Here is an 18,903-nt window from a genome sequence, read left to right on the forward strand (position 1 = left end):
AATATTCCATGTTTTGAACAAATCAATCATCTGCAGGATCTGAAAGTTTTAAAAGTTTATTGTGAAGCTAAAATTAAATTCTAAATTAGTTCTCCTCAACGGTCACTAAAAATAAACCTCTAATCAATAAAAAGAGTTTATTCAGACGTGGAGCTGGAGCAGCTTTGATGAACCAAAGCTAAAGTTACGGTTTCCTCCTCACCTCAAAGATCTCACTGTCCTGAGTTCCTGCCAGGATCCTGTCGGCGCGCCAGCAGACGCTTCGGATCGACAGACCTGGAAGAAACCAAAGCAAAAGACATAAAAAAAACAACTTTCCACTATGATCTGCTGCTGAGGTTTATCGTTCAGAGTCAGAACTTCATGGAGAATTTCTGTCCAGATCCATCATCCATTAAAGCTTCTGAACAGAAGAACTGGAAGATTTTTTCTTCAATTAAGTGCATTTCTTCTTGAACTGAGGATGTTAGTGAGACACTTTGCAAATGGAACGAGACAATTTACATTTAAAAAAAGAATAAAACAACTATAATCTCTTATTTTGAAAGTATATTATCCAATTATCTTATTTTAAGAGTAAAAATACTGAAATAATGATTTGCCAGTATTCCATTGGCAGATATTTACTGTACCTACTTAATTAAGGCTTAATACACTTAAGCTAAGAAATTTATTTTGCGTTAATCTTTACAGTGTGTCCACATTGATTATGGTTCTTTTTATTGGTCTGCTGTAATATTCTGATTTAATTTATCGATCTTTAAATGGATAAGTTTTACTTTCAGAATATATTGGAAGATAGAAATAAATCAACATTCAGCTATGCTTGTTTTTAATCAGAAAAGAAGGAAGAAGTGAGTGAAAAGATTAAATGTTTAAACGATTAGGACAAAAACAAACACCTAAAATAAGACAAAAATTTGGTTAGGATAAATCAGAAAAGGTCAAACCAGCAGCAGGAGATAAAAACTATCAGCTGTGCCTCATTTCAGTTGATAAATCATTTATTTTCATGGTGGTTCAGTCACACTGCAAAAAACGGAAATCTAAATAAGTAATTTTTTCTTAAAATAAGTGCATTTGTTCTGGCATTGAGGTAAAAGAGACATTTTGCCAATGGAACAAAACAATTTACACTTAAAATAAGAAAACACAATTTCATTGTCTTATTTTAAGAATAAAAGTACTAATTCCATTGGCAAACTACCTCATTAATCTATTTAAATTAAGGGTAAATACACTTAATGTAAGAATTTTTAGTTATTTCTAGATCGTTTTTCCAGTGCAGCAGCTTTACACTGCAAAAACAATCTAGAAAAGAGTAAAAATGTCTTAAATTAAGTGTATTTATCCTTATTCTAAGTAAGTAAATAAGATAGTTTGCCAATGGAATTAGTATTTTAATCTTAAAATAAGATAATTAGAGAATATGCACTTGAAATAAGACAATGCAATAGTTTTTTTGTTATTTTAGGTGTAAATCATCTTGTTCCATTGGCAAAATGTCTCTTTTACCTCCTCAATCCAAGAACAAATGCACTTATTTTAAGGAAAAATTACTGATCTAGATTTCGATTTTTTCCAGTGTAAAGTCTGGAGCTCTGAGCTTATAATGGTGGACGGACGTCCAGGGAGACGTTTCTAACACAAACATGGCTGCTCATCAGATCTGCGCCTGTTTCGATAAGTGCGCCGCATTTCATTATTTATTTTTAGAAAATTCTTCGAAAACAAATGAAACTTTTTATTTCCAGTTTTGAGGATATAAATTGTAATTTAAACAGTAATTAATTTCCTCCAGACGTGACTTCAAACAGGTAAATTATCTCATTTACACTGGAAAAAATCCTAAATCTAGATAAGTAATTTTTCTTAAATTTGTGAATTTTTCTTGGATTGAGGAGGTAAAAGAGACATTTTGCCAATGGAACAAGACAACATACACTTAAAATAAGAAAACATCATTGCATTGTCTTATTTCAAGTGCATATTATCTAATTATCTAATTTTAAGAGGAAAAATACTCATTCCATTGGCAAACTATCTAATTTACCTCCTCAAATTAAGGGTAAATACACTTAATTTAAGAAATCTTTTCTCATTTCTAGATCATTTTCCAGTGTTGGACTCATTATGCAAAGTTTTGTCCATTTCCCATTCAGACCATCTGGAAGTTCAAACCTTCAGTGAGAAAAGAAACGCTGAAGTCACAGATCATTAAGTAACCATTTAAAAATCAGCGGGTCTGAATAAATAAAATCAACAACCAGTAAAGGTCCAGAGACATTTTCAATTATTATCAGTTACTTTAAACAGAATTTAACACTGAAATAAAATGAGGGTTTTATGCATCCATGTTATACACTTAATAAATAAAAAAAAGATTTTTTTTCCCATTTTGAAATCTAAATTGTTTTTAAGTAGAGAACAACAATCATTCAGTTTGGTTTATAGATAATTTCCTGATTCCCATATTTTCTCAAACCCCTGAACTGATGGTTTGTTATTTTCTTTCTTTTTTCTGTCTTAATGTTGGCAGTGGGCTTTAGGCTGCCCTGCAAGGCTTTAAACCTGGGTTTAACCGGAGACTAAGCCATTCTCAAGCACATATCAAGGAGCTCATTTTGAGCCTGGATCCAGATTTATTGTTGATTCTGTTCATGGTGGAGAATCCTGCTTCACAGCAGCAGGTTGAGCCAAACATCCTCTAAATGTGCAGGGTCATCTTTGAGCACGCCATTTCACTTTTCTTTCACCAGTTCACCGCAGTTCTTCCAGCAGTCCACACTTTCTCTGCTCTCTTTTTCTCATGGTCTTCTCCTTCTTTCCCATCGCCCGGCTTGCCACAGGTTTGCCTGCTGTGTCTAAAAGTAGCAGCAGCAGCAACCCAGACTGACAGCTCATTGGCTCATTTGGATCACGCGCAGCCTGGAGCCGGACGCTCCCCAGGGCTTTACCGTATTAACAGGAGAAGAGGAGCAAGTGAAATTAGACACTGACATTGGAGATGTGGAGATGCTGGTAACACCTAAAGTTCAAAGCCCCACAGCTCTGGAACTGTTGTAGGCAGAGGTCTGAAATTTTCTGCATTTGTGGTTGACATGATGTAGAACAAATGTAGTACAATGAGATTTTCCATTTGGGTATGCAAAGTAAGCGAGAATTTCCCAAAATGAGGTGGCTGTTACGAGGTTTTAACACCAACTGACCAAACCACATCAGGTCCTAAACTCTTTCCTGATGATTGATAATAGCTTGAAACCGAAACATGTGGACTTTTCTGATGTTTTCATCTGATTTTATATAAATAAACAAAGTACAAACATCCTTCTTCAAGGGGAGAGACATTTTGGCTAAAGACAGGAAGGGAAGAATAATGAGGAGACATTTCAGATGCTGAGTTCTGAAAAGATGAAACCAAAACATCAGCAGATAAAGGCTTCTTCAGTAAAATGGCCTTTTTCCTTTTCTACTCTTTGTCCTGGAAACCTTATAGAGTTCAGAGATTAAGACAGAATGTTGAAAACATCCAGCCGATGTGTGATGGAGGACATTCAGACAGAAATGCCAGAGCTCTCATTAGGAGCCTTAAAGGTCTCCGCCTAGAATAAGAGATTCAGTTCAATCCAGGTAGAAACCTTTAAACCGAGCCTCTAGATGAACTGGACCAATCTTTAGGACTCACTGGAAAAATATCCAAATGTAGGTAAGTCATTTTTTCTTAAAATAAGTGCTTCTGTTCTTGGATTGAGGAGGTAAAAGAGACATTTTGCCAACGGAACAAGACAATTTACATTTAAAATAAGAAAACAATTGTATTGTCTTATTTCAAGTGCATATTATCTACCATAATTTTCGGACTATTAGCCGCACCTGAATATAAGCCGCAGAAGCTAAAATGCATGATTTGTACATATACAAGGAGCACCGGACTATAAGCCGCAGGTTTTTTATGTTTAATGTCCGTCTTTCTCGCTGTCGTTCTGTCTCGTACCACTTGCGGTAGAAGTCTGCTTCCGGAGGACCTCGGCATTCCCGCGCGCGAGGCTACCGTACTTGTGTGTCGAAGCAAATGTGACATCAACATGGTGGATGGTAAAATCCATAGATGTAGGTATTACCCTAGTGGCCGTTAGCTGTAAAAGTCATAGATAAGCCGCATTGTTATATAAGCCGCAAGGTCGAAAAATGGGGGAAAAAGTCGCGGCTTATAGTCTGAAAATTACGGTAATTACCTTATTTTAAGAGTAAAAATACTCATTCCATTGGCAAATATTCTCATTTACCTTCTCAAATTAAGGAAAATACACTTAATCTAAGACATTTTCGCTCAATTATATATCATTTTCCCAGTGCTTTTACTTGAAATAAAAGAGATAAGTTAAACAACATGAACTAAAGGATTCTGAGGGCAGCAGTTAATCTTATGAAAGCATACCACTATGGTACAGTAGTGGCTGCATTATGATGAGGGAACCATAAAATGTAGTTTAGTTTGGATCTGTACCTTTGTATCCCTGCTCCGCCTCCCGCAGGTCGATTTTAGTGATCGGTTTGAAGTCGACGTCCCAAAGACGGACGCAGCCGTCTCTTCCTCCCGTGGCGAAACCTTCCTCACAGGAGAACATGCTGAAGATCCCCGCCTGCACAGACACAGGAAACAATCAGCAGAGGCGCTAAATGAGGCACAGAAAAATACAGATTGCATTTAAAACAGACAAATAATCCATCAGACGATCAGACACGGATGCTTCTACATGTTGTCAGGTGAGCCTGAATGCGGCTTCAGATTTCTGCCCCAGTGATGATGCGAGAAGCTCACCCCATGCGCCGCCTGAACCGTTCGCATCAGGCCCAGTCCTTTCCACACGTAAACGTCTCCGTTGAGCGTGCCGGAGTACGTGAGGTCATCTTTAGCCGACGCCACGCACAGGATGGTCTGCAAGTCGCCCGTCTTCCCAAAGATCCCCCTCTTTGGACTGAGGGCGTTTCCACAGAGGGACCAGAACTGCAACCAGAAGGAGGCAACAGAATCAACTGGTTCCCAACGTCCACCAACTGGATCCTTTCAGGAACCTGTAGAAGTCCTGTTCATCTAATCAAACCCAGTGGAACCTGATCCTCTTTCCAAAAAAGTTAAAATCAATCCGCTGGACTTTGTTTCCAAGTTTGAAGACGTTTCTCTTCCATCCAGGAAGATTTTTCAATTCCAAATGTCAGAAATAGCGTTTAGTTCCAGGTTTTATCCAGCAGCCCAACAAAGCCTGGTTGAAACGGATGAACGGGTCCCCCCTTTGGAATGGGGGTCGTTTGGCTTCTTTGTTAGCCTGCAATGCCCCATACCTGTCTATGTCTCTGAAAGGGGGGTCGTTAGAGGGAATAGTTGGCCTGGATGAACAGGTGAGGTCTTCTGTTCTCCTGTAAAGGGGTTGGAGCTGCAATGATAGCGGGAAGGAATCGACTCTATCGCTGCATTGGAGGTTTTTGAAAGCTGAAATCTGCACTGCAAAAATTTGAATCTCAATAAGTCATTTTTTTCTTAAAATAAGTGTATATTTTCTTGAATTAAGGAGGTAAATTAAATACTTTGCCAATAGAACAAGACAATTAATACTTAAAATACGAAAAAAGCAATTATGTTGTCTTATATCAAGTGCATATTATCTAATGATCTTATTTTAAGGGTAAAAATACTCAAGTCATCTTTACCTGTTCAAATTAAGGGTTAAATTGACTTAATTTGAGACATTTTTACTCATTTTTAGATTGTTTTTGCAGTGTGAAACCTTAAACAGAGGGAATCTGTTTAAGGTTTTTCTTTCCTAACATAGATGGCTTCCTTCACATTGCAAAAAATGTAAATCTTAATAAGTCATTTTTTCTTAAAATAAGTGCATTTTGTCTTGGATTGAGGAGGTAATTGAGATAATTTGCCAATGGAACAAGACAATTTACATTTAAAATAAGAAAAAACAATTGCATTGTCTTATTTCAAGTGCATATTATCTAATTATCAATGGAATGAGTAAAAATACTCATTCCATTGGCAGATCATCTTGTTTACCTACTGAAATTAAGGTTAAATACACTAAATTTAAGAAATTTTTACTTATTTCTATATCGTTTTTGCAGTGCACGCCCCTCTCAAACCACCTGGCTATAATAAAAAGCATCACATTATCCTCATTTAAACCTTGTTCTCATCAAGGAACGCTAATTCAATGAACACGTAAATCTACAATTCATTCATTTTAAATAGAAGCAAATGCCAGGCTTTGTTGGGCTGCTGGATAAAACGTGGAACTAAACGCTATTTCTGACATTTTGGATTGAAAAAGCTTCCTGGATGGAAGAGAAACGTCTTCAAACCTAGAAACAAAGTCCAGTGGATTGATTTTTAACTTTTTTGGAATGACTCTGACCCAGATGTCTGAGAATCTTCACCAGCATAAACTTTATCGTCGGTTTAATCTGAACTCCACCTGTTATGTCGGTTCTGTCAGAACCTCCTTCATCATCTATTTCAACTACAGACAATTTGAATTATTTTTGCTTTTTCCTGCAGAGCAGTAGGTTCAACTGTCCGTCAGTTTCTAATGTATGGAAATCTCTTTATTGTCCCACTGTGGGGAAATTCACTCTGCATTTAACCCCTCCCCTTGGGGAGCAGTGGGGGGTTAAGGGTCTTTGCTCAGGGACCCATAGCGGAGGGTGTGGTACTTGCAACATCTTCAGAGCACTGCTCTAACCAGCGAGGCCAACACTCCCCCCCCACTGAGGTTTCCCTACCCCTCCTGATTCAGGCGACTGAGCTCAGGTTCATTTCTGACCTCTCTGAGCCACCGTAGCTTTGATGATTACTGCATTCTCTGATGTGACTAGAGCTCTTTAATTCTCAGATTAGCTTCACAGAGTCAGCATGTTGGACAGGAAGCAAACCAACCAGACCAGCAGAAACCTTCATGGTTCACCTTGATGTGTTTGACTCCGCAGCTCACCAGCCGGTTCTGCTGAAACGGGTCCCAGCAGATGTCAAAGATCTGCAGAGATTAGGAAGCTGTTAGTTGGTCTGATCAGAGTGCAGAACGAACGGAAAGAGAAAGAGAGCGTCCTACCCGGTCTGAGTGTCCGGTGGCCGTGGCCAGGATCTTCCCTTTCTTCCACTCCCAGATACAAACCGTGTTCTTTGCGTCCAAACCGACCGAAGCCAACCTCTGAGAAGAAACAGGAAATATTTCCTCTGAGAAAGAAAACAATCCACAGGCAGAAAGAAACTAGCTGCCAGTTTCTGTGTTCAGGTTCAGAGGGGAGGAAACAGGACTCTGATGATGATGAGGAGGGATTCTCCTCCTCCTGAGAGGGAGAGTTGATCTCAGCTTTCCATCAGATCTTCAGTTTAACCTTCTGACGTATTGCTGTGAGAGCTACAGCAGGTTCCTTTGGTTCTGGTTCAGGAGAACATTGTCCTCAAGAGCGCACCCAAAAGTTTGGTTTAGGCTCCAATCTAAACCTAAACTTAATTCATACCTTATAGTCCTAAACCCAAGGATAGTGAAAAAAGGAAGCAAAAGTTCAGATGGTGAGAGAGGAAAACTGGTCCTCACTCTGGTACCAAAACAGGAATCTTAATAATGAATCATACAGATAAAACTTAACTTTGATTTATTATTAAGTGGATTGTTGGTCAGCACCAAGCCCTGTCGGCGTATCACAGCTAGGCCACCCCCAAGACCCCTGCTGCGAGCTCTCTCCAGGTAGCTGTAACCGGGGGGGTAGACTTCATTAAGGGCTGAATAGACCCCTGGCTGTAGCCATGTTTCTGTGAGACACATGACGTCTATTTGCTTGTCTGCGATGTGGTCATGTAGGAAGTGTCTTTTCAGCTGTTATGTACGGTGGCCCTGAAGTGCAAACTGCAACTACAAATCTAAAAGCGCAATTACATTAAGGAAATCGCAACTACATAAAGCAAAGCGCAACTACATTAAGGAAATCGCAACTACATTAACCTACCGGAAAAGGTAGGTACCAGTGGGAAACATGAGACATCGCTGATTGGACGACGGCGCCGTTTGACCCTTGAACCGGAAGTTGCGTCGTCTGAACAGTCCAGCTTCTTTTAAGTGTGTCTTCAGTGTACGCAAACTAACTGAAATTTGGTGATCAGTCTTGAGCATATCCAGTATCGCCTCGTACGTATGTCCTGATTCAAAATATTCCTGGATAACGGCAGCTATGTTTGGGGGGCCGACAATATCCATGTTTTCAAAAGCCGCAGCAGGCAGAATGACTTCCGGTTCAAGGGTCAAACGGTGCCGTCGTCCAATCAGCGATGTCTCATGTTTCCCGCTGTTACCTACCTTTTCCGGTAGGTTAATGTAATTGTGTTTTCCTTAATGTAGTTGCGATTTCCTTAATGTAGTTGCGCTTTGCTTTATGTAGTTGCGATTTCCTTAATGTAGTTGCGCTTTGCTTTATGTAGTTGCGATTTCCTTAATGTAGCTGCGCTTTGCTTTATGTAGTTGAAATTTCCTTAATGTAGTTGCGCTTTGCTTTATGTAGTTGCGATTTCCTTAATGTAGTTGCGCTTTGCTTTATGTAGTTGCGATTTCCTTAATGTAGTTGCGCTTTGCTTTATGTAGTTGCAATTTCCTTAATGTAGTTGCGCTTTGCTTTATGTAGTTGCGATTTCCTTAATGTAATTGCGCTTAGCTTTATGTAGTTGCGATTTCTTTAATGTAGTTGCGTTTTGCTTTATGTAGTTTTGTTTTTCTTAATGTAGTTGCTCTTTGCTTTATGTAGTTGCGATTTCCTTAACGTAGTTGCGCTTTGCTTTATGTAGTTGCGATTTCCTTAATGTAGTTGCGCTTTGCTTTATGTAGTTGAAATTTCCTTAATGTAGTTGCGCTTTGCTTTATGTAGTTGCGATTTCCTTAATGTAGTTGCGCTTTGCTTTATGTAGTTGCGATTTCCTTAATGTAGTTGCGCTTTGCTTTATGTAGTTGCGATTTCCTTAATGTAGTTGCGCTTTGCTTTATGTAGTTGAAATTTCCTTAATGTAGTTGCGCTTTGCTTTATGTAGTTGCGATTTCCTTAATGTAGTTGCGCTTTGCTTTATGTAGTTGCGATTTCCTTAATGTAGTTGCGCTTTGCTTTATGTAGTTGCGATTTCCTTAATGTAGTTGCGCTTTGCTTTATGTAGTTGCGATTTCCTTAATGTAGTTGCGATTTGCTTTATGTAGTTGTAATTTCCTTAATGTAGTTGCGCTTTGCTTTATGTAGTTGCGATTTCCTTAATGTAGTTGGGCTTTGCTTTATGTAGTTGCGATTTCCCTAATGTAGTTGCGCTTTGCTTTATGTAGTTGAAATTTCCTTAATGTAGTTGCGCTTTGCTTTATGTAGTTGCGATTTCCTTAATGTAGTTGCGCTTTGCTTTATGTAGTTGCGATTTCCTTAATGTAGTTGCGCTTTGTTTTATGTAGTTGCGATTTCCTTAATGTAGCTACGCTTTGCTTTATGTAGTTGAAATTTCCTTAATGTAGTTGCGCTTTGCTTTATGTAGTTGCGATTTCCTTAATGTAGTTGCGCTTTGCTTTATGTAGTTGCGATTTCCTTAATGTAGTTGCGCTTTGCTTTATGTAGTTGCAATTTTCTTAATGTAGTTGCGCTTTGCTTTATGTAGTTGCGATTTCCTTAATGTAATTGCGCTTAGCTTTATGTAGTTGCGATTTCTTTAATGTAGTTGCGTTTTGCTTTATGTAGATTTGTTTTTCTTAATGTAGTTGCGCTTTGCTTTATGTAGTTGCGATTTCCTTAACGTAGTTGCGCTTTGCTTTATGTAGTTGCGATTTCCTTAATGTAGTTGCGCTTTGCTTTATGTAGTTGAAATTTCCTTAATGTAGTTGCGCTTTGCTTTATGTAGTTGCGATTTCCTTAATGTAGTTGCGCTTTGCTTTATGTAGTTGCGATTTCCTTAATGTAGTTGCGCTTTGCTTTATGTAGTTGCGATTTCCTTAATGTAGTTGCGCTTTGCTTTATGTAGTTGAAATTTCCTTAATGTAGTTGCGCTTTGCTTTATGTAGTTGCGATTTCCTTAATGTAGTTGCGCTTTGCTTTATGTAGTTGCGATTTCCTTAATGTAGTTGCGCTTTGCTTTATGTAGTTGCGATTTCCTTAATGTAGTTGCGCTTTGCTTTATGTAGTTGCGATTTCCTTAATGTAGTTGCGATTTGCTTTATGTAGTTGTAATTTCCTTAATGTAGTTGCGCTTTGCTTTATGTAGTTGCGATTTCCTTAATGTAGTTGCGCTTTGCTTTATGTAGTTGCGATTTCCCTAATGTAGTTGCGCTTTGCTTTATGTAGTTGAAATTTCCTTAATGTAGTTGCGCTTTGCTTTATGTAGTTGCGATTTCCTTAATGTAGTTGCGCTTTGCTTTATGTAGTTGCGATTTCCTTAATGTAGTTGCGCTTTGCTTTATGTAGTTGCGATTTCCTTAATGTAGTTGCGCTTTGCTTTATGTAGTTGCGATTTCCTTAATGTAGTTGCGCTTTGCTTTATGTAGTTGCGATTTCCTTAATGTAGTTGCGCTTTGCTTTATGTAGTTGTAATTTCCTTAATGTAATTGCGCTTAGCTTTATGTAGTTGCGATTTCTTTAATGTAGTTGCGTTTTGCTTTATGTAGTTTTGTTTTTCTTAATGTAGTTGCTCTTTGCTTTATGTAGTTGCGATTTCCTTAACGTAGTTGCGCTTTGCTTTATGTAGTTGCGATTTCCTTAATGTAGTTGCGCTTTGCTTTATGTAGTTGAAATTTCCTTAATGTAGTTGCGCTTTGCTTTATGTAGTTGCGATTTCCTTAATGTAGTTGCGCTTTGCTTTATGTAGTTGCGATTTCCTTAATGTAGTTGCGCTTTGCTTTATGTAGTTGCGATTTCCTTAATGTAGTTGCGCTTTGCTTTATGTAGTTGAAATTTCCTTAATGTAGTTGCGCTTTGCTTTATGTAGTTGCGATTTCCTTAATGTAGTTGCGCTTTGCTTTATGTAGTTGCGATTTCCTTAATGTAGTTGCGCTTTGCTTTATGTAGTTGCGATTTCCTTAATGTAGTTGCGCTTTGCTTTATGTAGTTGCGATTTCCTTAATGTAGTTGCGATTTGCTTTATGTAGTTGTAATTTCCTTAATGTAGTTGCGCTTTGCTTTATGTAGTTGCGATTTCCTTAATGTAGTTGGGCTTTGCTTTATGTAGTTGCGATTTCCCTAATGTGGTTGCGCTTTGCTTTATGTAGTTGAAATTTCCTTAATGTAGTTGCGCTTTGCTTTATGTAGTTGCGATTTCCTTAATGTAGTTGCGCTTTGCTTTATGTAGTTGCGATTTCCTTAATGTAGTTGCGCTTTGTTTTATGTAGTTGCGATTTCCTTAATGTAGCTACGCTTTGCTTTATGTAGTTGAAATTTCCTTAATGTAGTTGCGCTTTGCTTTATGTAGTTGCGATTTCCTTAATGTAGTTGCGCTTTGCTTTATGTAGTTGCGATTTCCTTAATGTAGTTGCGCTTTGCTTTATGTAGTTGCAATTTTCTTAATGTAGTTGCGCTTTGCTTTATGTAGTTGCGATTTCCTTAATGTAATTGCGCTTAGCTTTATGTAGTTGCGATTTCTTTAATGTAGTTGCGTTTTGCTTTATGTAGATTTGTTTTTCTTAATGTAGTTGCGCTTTGCTTTATGTAGTTGCGATTTCCTTAACGTAGTTGCGCTTTGCTTTATGTAGTTGCGATTTCCTTAATGTAGTTGCGCTTTGCTTTATGTAGTTGAAATTTCCTTAATGTAGTTGCGCTTTGCTTTATGTAGTTGCGATTTCCTTAATGTAGTTGCGCTTTGCTTTATGTAGTTGCGATTTCCTTAATGTAGTTGCGCTTTGCTTTATGTAGTTGCGATTTCCTTAATGTAGTTGCGCTTTGCTTTATGTAGTTGAAATTTCCTTAATGTAGTTGCGCTTTGCTTTATGTAGTTGCGATTTCCTTAATGTAGTTGCGCTTTGCTTTATGTAGTTGCGATTTCCTTAATGTAGTTGCGCTTTGCTTTATGTAGTTGCGATTTCCTTAATGTAGTTGCGCTTTGCTTTATGTAGTTGCGATTTCCTTAATGTAGTTGCGCTTTGCTTTATGTAGTTGCGATTTCCTTAATGTAGTTGCGATTTTCTTTATGTAGTTGTAATTTCCTTAATGTAGTTGCGCTTTGCTTTATGTAGTTGCGATTTCCTTAATGTAGTTGCGCTTTGCTTTATGTAGTTGCGATTTCCCTAATGTAGTTGCGCTTTGCTTTATGTAGTTGAAATTTCCTTAATGTAGTTGCGCTTTGCTTTATGTAGTTGCGATTTCCTTAATGTAGTTGCGCTTTGCTTTATGTAGTTGCGATTTCCTTAATGTAGTTGCGCTTTGCTTTATGTAGTTGCGATTTCCTTAATGTAGTTGCGCTTTGCTTTATGTAGTTGCGATTTCCTTAATGTAGTTGCGCTTTGCTTTATGTAGTTGCGATTTCCTTAATGTAGTTGCGCTTTGCTTTATGTAGTTGTAATTTCCTTAATGTAGTTGCGCTTTGCTTTATGTAGTTGCGATTTCCCATATTGTAGTTACGCTTTGCTTTATGTAGTTACAATTTCCCTAATGTAGTTGCGCTTTGCTTTATGTAGTTGCGATTTCCTTAATGTAGTTGCGCTTTGCTTTATGTAGTTGCGATTTCCTTAATGTAGTTGCGCTTTGCTTTATGTAGTTGCGATTTCCTTAATGTAGTTGCGCTTTGCTTTATGTAGTTGCGATTTCCTTAATGTAGTTGCGCTTTGCTTTATGTAGTTGCGATTTCCTTAATGTAGTTTTTCTTTGCTTTATGTAGTTGCGATTTCCTTAATGTAGTTGCGCTTTGCTTTATGTAGTTGCAATTTCCTTAATGTAGTTGCGCTTTGCTTTATGTAGTTGCGATTTCCTTAATGTAGCTGCGCTTTGCTTTATGTAGTTGAAATTTCCTCAATGTAGTTGCGCTTTGCTTTATGTAGTTGCGATTCCCTTAATGTAGTTGCGCTTTGCTTTATGTAGTTGCGATTTCCTTAATGTAATTGCGCTTAGCTTTATGTAGTTGCGATTTGTTTAATGTAGTTGCGCTTTGCTTTATTTAGTTTTGTTTTTCTTAATGTAGTTGCGCTTTGCTTTATGTAGTTGCGATTTCCTTAACGTAGTTGCGCTTTGCTTTATGTAGTTGCGATTTCCTTAATGTAGTTGCGCTTTGCTTTATGTGGTTGCGATTTCCTTAACGTAGTTGCGCTTTGCTTTATGTAGTTGCGATTTCCTTAATGTAGTTGCGCTTTGCTTTATGTAGTTGCGATTTCCTTAATGTAGTTGCGCTTTGCTTTATGTAGTTGCGATTTCCTTAATGTAGTTGCGCTTTGCTTTATGTAGTTGCGATTTCCTTAATGTAGTTACGCTTTGCTTTATGTAGTTGCGATTTCCTTAATGTAGTTGCGCTTTGCTTTATGTAGTTGCGATTTCCTTAATGTAGTTGCGCTTTGCTTTATGTAGTTGCGATTTCCTTAATGTAGTTACGCTTTGCTTTATGTAGTTGTGATTTCCTTAATGTAGTTGCGCTTTGCTTTATGTAGTTGTAATTTCCTTAATGTAGTTGCGCTTTGCTTTATGTAGTTGCGATTTCCTTAATGTAGTTGCGCTTTGCTTTATGTAGTTGCGATTTCCTTAATGTAGTTGCGCTTTGCTTTATGTAGTTGCGATTTCCTTAATGTAGTTGCGCTTTGCTTTATGTAGTTGCGATTTCCTTAATGTAATTGCGCTTAGCTTTATGTAGTTGCGATTTCTTTAATGTAGTTGCGCTTTGCTTTATGTAGTTTTGTTTTTCTTAATGTAGTTGCGCTTTGCTTTATGTAGTTGCGATTTCCTTAACGTAGTTGCGCTTTGCTTTATGTAGTTGCGATTTCCTTAATGTAGTTGCGCTTTGCTTTATGTGGTTGCGATTTCCTTAACGTAGTTGCGCTTTGCTTTATGTAGTTGCGATTTCCTTAATATAGTTGCGCTTTGCTTTATGTAGTTGCGATTTCCTTAATGTAGTTGCGCTTTGCTTTATGTAGTTGCGATTTCCTTAATGTAGTTGCGCTTTTAGATTTTTAGTTGCAGTTTACACTTCAGGGCCACCGTAGTTACGATTCGGTTCCAGGCTTTCCGATTCGGTTCCAGCCGTTCTGGTTCTCTCTTGGCAGTTCTGCTCCAAGAGGTGCAGGTTCTGAAGGAAGCAGATTCTCTGAGCAGAACCGCTAACAGAAGTCTGAGAAAAATGATTGGAGCATCAGAGAATCAGTAAGACGTCCTAACCTGACCTCTGACCTCTTAGAACAGTGTGAATAGAGAGTGGAACCTGTCCTCCTGTCAGACTAACCGGAACCAGGTGGAACCGCTGCATCGCTTTTCAGAGTAAATATTTAGCTTTAATTCACCTGCAGGACGATGTTAACAATGTCTGAAGCTGCTGAACTGATATTTCATCCTCTAATTTTCATTCATTTGTTTCGATAAACGGGAACAGAAACACTCTGCTTCATATCCTTTGAGGTCAAAGGTTATTTCATCTCCTTATTGATTAATGGACACATTTAGAGGCTGCTTTACAAATATTTAACTTTTAATCTCATTCATATTTACATTCTCATCACATCATCTGTGTGAGAGAAACACAAATGTTTGTCATCGATCTTTATCTCTCGTTTTCAGTTTGTGTCTAAACTCTGAATTATTTAATAATCTCCAGTTCTAACATGATAGTTCAGATTAAACTCTGATTAAATTAAACTGAATAATAGACAGGTGTGATATTAAAGCTGATTAGCGTTTGTTTGTCTCACCTGTCCGTCGGCGCTAAAGGCGAGGCAGGCGATGCCGTGTGTGTGTCCGTCCCGCAGAAGGGAGACGGTTTGCACGGTGAAGGAGTCCCACACACACACATAGGGATCCTTCCCCACCTGACCCGTCGCCACCAGGGAGCGCTCTGGGTGCAGCGCCAGGCTGAGGGGTAAAGGGGGAGATACAGGCGTGAATAATAATGTTAGTTACCGAGAAAATACACCAAGAGGTTAGATGATCAGATAAGGTTTGGTTAAATGTTCTATAAATGTTCCTTAGATGTTCTTCTAGGTCAGATTAAAACATTAAAACAGAATCATTTCTAGATGCATTTTAAGTATCAGCCATAAAAAAGGGCTAAATCCCCTCCAACTTCCAACCACTTGCCTTCTGGCCAAGGATCAGCCAAGGACCAGTCAAGGACCAGCCAAGGACCAATCAAGGACCAGCCAGAGACCAGCCAAGGACCAGTCAAGGTACAACCAAGGACCAATCAAGGACCAGCCAGAGACCAGCCAAGGACCAGTCAAGAACCAGTCAAGGACCAGCCAAGGACCAGTTAAGGAGCAGCCAAGGACTGGCCAATGACCAGCCAAGAACCAGTCAAGGACCAGCCAAGGACCAGTTAAGGAGCAGCCAAGGACTGGCCAATGACCAGCCAAGGACCAGTTAAGGAGCAGCCAAGGACTAGCCAAGGAGCAGCCAAGGACTAGCCAAGGACCAGCCAAGGACTAGCCAAGGACCAGCCAGAGACCAGCCAAGGACCAGTCAAGAACCAGTCAAGGATCAGCCAAGGACCAGTCAAGGTACAACCAAGGACCAGCCAGGAACCAGCCAAGGACCAGCCAAGGACCAATCAAGGACCAGCCAGAGACCAGCCAAGGACCAGTCAAGGTACAACCAAGGACCAATCAAGGACCAGCCAGAGACCAGCCAAGGACCAGTCAAGAACCAGTCAAGGACCAGCCAAGGACCAGTTAAGGAGCAGCCAAGGACTAGCCAAGTGACCAGCCGAAGGACCAGGGTTAAGGATCAGCCAAGTACTAGCCAAGGAGCAGCAATGACTAGCCAAGACCAGCCAAGACTAGCCAAGGACCAGCCAAGGACAGCCAGAGACCAGCGGACAGTGACCAGCCAAGGACCAGCAAGGAGCAGCGACAGCCAAGGACCAAGGACCAGTCAAGAACCAGCCGGACATCAAGGCTACCATCACAAGGACCGCAGAGACCAGCCAAGGAGTCTAGGTCACAAGGACCAATCAGGCTAAGGACCAGCCAAGGGTCAAGACCAGCAGCCAGCAAGGACCAGTCAAGGAGCAGCCAAGGAGGCAAGAGCCAAGACCTAAGGAGCAGCCAGAGATAGCCAAGCCAAGGCAATGACTAGCCAAGGACCAGCCAAGGACTAGCCAAGGACCAGCCAAGGACCAGCCAGAGACCAGCCAAGGACCAGTCAAGAACCAGCCAAGGACCAGTTAAGGACCAGCCAAGGACTAGCCAAGGACCAGTTAAGGACCAGTCAAGAACCAGCCAAGGACCAGTCAAGGACTAGCCAAGGAGCAGCCAAGGACCAGCCAGAGACCAGCCAAGGACTAGCCAAGGACCAGCCAAGGACCAGCCAGAGACCAGCCAAGGACCAGCCAAGGACCAGTTAAGGACCCGCCAAGGACTAGCCAAGGACCAGTTAAGGACCAGTCAAGGACCAGTCAAGGGTCCATCAAGGAAAGTGGGGAAATGTTGAGCGGCTTCTACTGTATTGACTTCAGGAGAACATGAACATCTGGGAGCTGATGAAGATAAAACAATATAAGTCAATCAAACATTTGAATCAAGCGAGTGTTTCTGTGATTTGGTCCAAAGCAGTAAAGACCGAGTCTCTGAGGATAAAGATCTTCTGAGGGTCTACAGTTTGATTAAATAAAAGAAGTTCATCAGAAACCATGAGAGGAATCTGCATGTTTCTCCCACTAAAGGTCAGAAGAACATCAAACCATCCAGGAATCTTGAGGAACTTCAGCAGAATGTAAACATGTCTGATCTCTCAGAAATATTTCATCCATCCCATCCTGACAGAACCACCTGGATCAGCATCACTCTGGATAACCTTTATCCTGCTTTACATCCGTCATCTTCTCAGTTTGCTGAGCAGAGAAGAAGACCTGATGATCCCACCAAAGGAGGAGTTCTGAGGGACAGTCCATGGCTGCAGGGATGGAGCATCATGGACCAACAGTTCTCCAGATGTTTGGCTATCAGCAACCACCTCTGATGGCAGCAACATCTTCTTGTGTTCTAGACGACGGGCTGAGGAAGAGGAGCTGAGGCAACATGGAGGAACTCACAATGAAAGGAATTTCCTCTCAGTTTTATTTCTGATTGTTTTTTTGCAGAGAGTAGTTTTGTTTCTGCATAGGAAGCCTGATCTTTGCACAGAAGCATGAAGTTTGTAACTAAAGGCCCCCCACCCCCCCACCCAGCTGTGTTTAAACAGAACAGGTGTGTCAGCCTCAAAGCTTCATTGATCTCTCTCACGCCTGCTTGCAGAATCTCTCCCCATCCTCGCAGCCAATCAGGATGCTGGCGCGTCGCCATGACAACCGTATCACCAAGGGTGGCGAAGCAGCGGGCTGTGAAGTCAAGGTCAAACATGACGAGGAAGAGAACGCTGCCCTGGATGGATGATACCTGCTGCCGAATCATTTCCATCTTTAATAACCGTTCTGTCCGAGTATCACCCGGGAAAACCGCCGTTTGATAAACAAACGTTCTCTTTTTAATTCTGGAACTTGTTCTATTTGTTTAGATCGTTTTACTTTCTTTATTTCAGATAAAGATAATAAAACTACATTAATATGAATTAAACTGGACTCCTGGGGGTCCGGTTCAGATCTCTCCTTGGGCTCACATAGAGACAGGAGGGGACCGGGCCCGGGGGCCCGAGGTCTGGGGACCCTTAGAAGTTATTGTTGTTTTCCTTTTATTAAAAGGAAATTAACTGATGAGAAACTCAGAAAAAAACAGCAAAGAGAGAAGAAGGACTAAAACGAATATAGAGAGAAATTCAGACTTTTACATATGGAGATAAATCTGTCTTAATATTTAGAAATAAACAGATGTGATACACACACACACACACACACAGCACATGATTCACAAAAGTATTTATGGTCCATAAACAATTATAAATCCAATTAGAAAGCACCAGAGGTCTTTGAACTTCGTCATTAGTGGTTATTAGTCCCATTGAACGGCTTCAGATTGAGCCAAGAGGCTCAGTAGGTTGTTATCTTCGACTGAATCCTGATCCAACCCTAAAGTCATTCCTTCCCTCCCACGGAATTAATGAATCTATTTTTTTTTTTTGAACAAAGACTTTATTTTATCAGATCCATATTAAAAATCAATGAAAAGTCAGAAACAACAACTTCCAATACAACCATACAAACAATTGAGTAACAACAACAAAACAGGTTGGCAAGCTGGAATCCATGTTTTGTTTTTTATTATAATTTTTTTTCTTTTATTTTCTTACTTGGGGGATAAAATAAAGGAAAAATCGTTCTTGAGTGACTTTTATTTGAGATATATATTAAGTATGCCTGTAAAACATGTACCTGTGTGTTTACATTTATCTTACTTACTACAATATTAACTGGAAATATGTTTTTAAAGGGTTCCATCTTTTCTCAAATAAACCAGCGGAAGTTTAATTTTGCTGTTATTTTCTCCATCCTATAAACGTTCACTAGTTTCTCTTTCCATTGATTTACAGAAGGGGGTAAAGGTTTACACCAATGAATCTATTAATGTGTAATCTGAATATAATCTCAGGAGTTCTTCATGTGCTGTAAAAATAAAATGATCCGCATGTTGCTCATATTAAACAAACTAAAATGAAATAAATCTAATATCCCGTCAGTTGGGATGTAGAATCCTCTCCCTATAGATATTTAATCATCTGTGAAAAAATGCAGATCTTTCTTTAATAAGATCCTCATCTAACGGACATGCAATGTTT

General features: G+C 39.7%; 1 protein-coding gene across 5 annotated transcripts in view; it reads right to left on the reverse strand.

Annotated features, from left to right (window-relative positions):
- The window catches only part of LOC119798722 (echinoderm microtubule-associated protein-like 6), an 84,771-nt gene that overhangs the window by 50,825 nt on the left and 15,043 nt on the right, over nt 1–18,903 (reverse strand). For all 5 annotated transcript variants that reach the window (XM_038308300.1, XM_038308298.1, XM_038308299.1 and 2 more), the window contains exons 2-7: nt 14,892–15,051; nt 7,116–7,214; nt 6,972–7,040; nt 4,823–5,008; nt 4,508–4,643; nt 203–276 (exon numbers count right to left, since the gene is read on the reverse strand). In XM_038308300.1, coding sequence (XP_038164228.1) covers nt 203–276; nt 4,508–4,643; nt 4,823–5,008; nt 6,972–7,040; nt 7,116–7,214; nt 14,892–15,051 — 724 coding nt within the window. The remainder of the gene's footprint in view (nt 1–202; nt 277–4,507; nt 4,644–4,822; nt 5,009–6,971; nt 7,041–7,115; nt 7,215–14,891; nt 15,052–18,903) is intronic.

The sequence above is a fragment of the Cyprinodon tularosa genome, unplaced genomic scaffold, assembly GCF_016077235.1.
Source record: "Cyprinodon tularosa strain WSP-4 unplaced genomic scaffold, ASM1607723v1 ctg634, whole genome shotgun sequence".
Taxonomy (NCBI): Eukaryota; Metazoa; Chordata; class Actinopteri; order Cyprinodontiformes; family Cyprinodontidae; genus Cyprinodon; species Cyprinodon tularosa.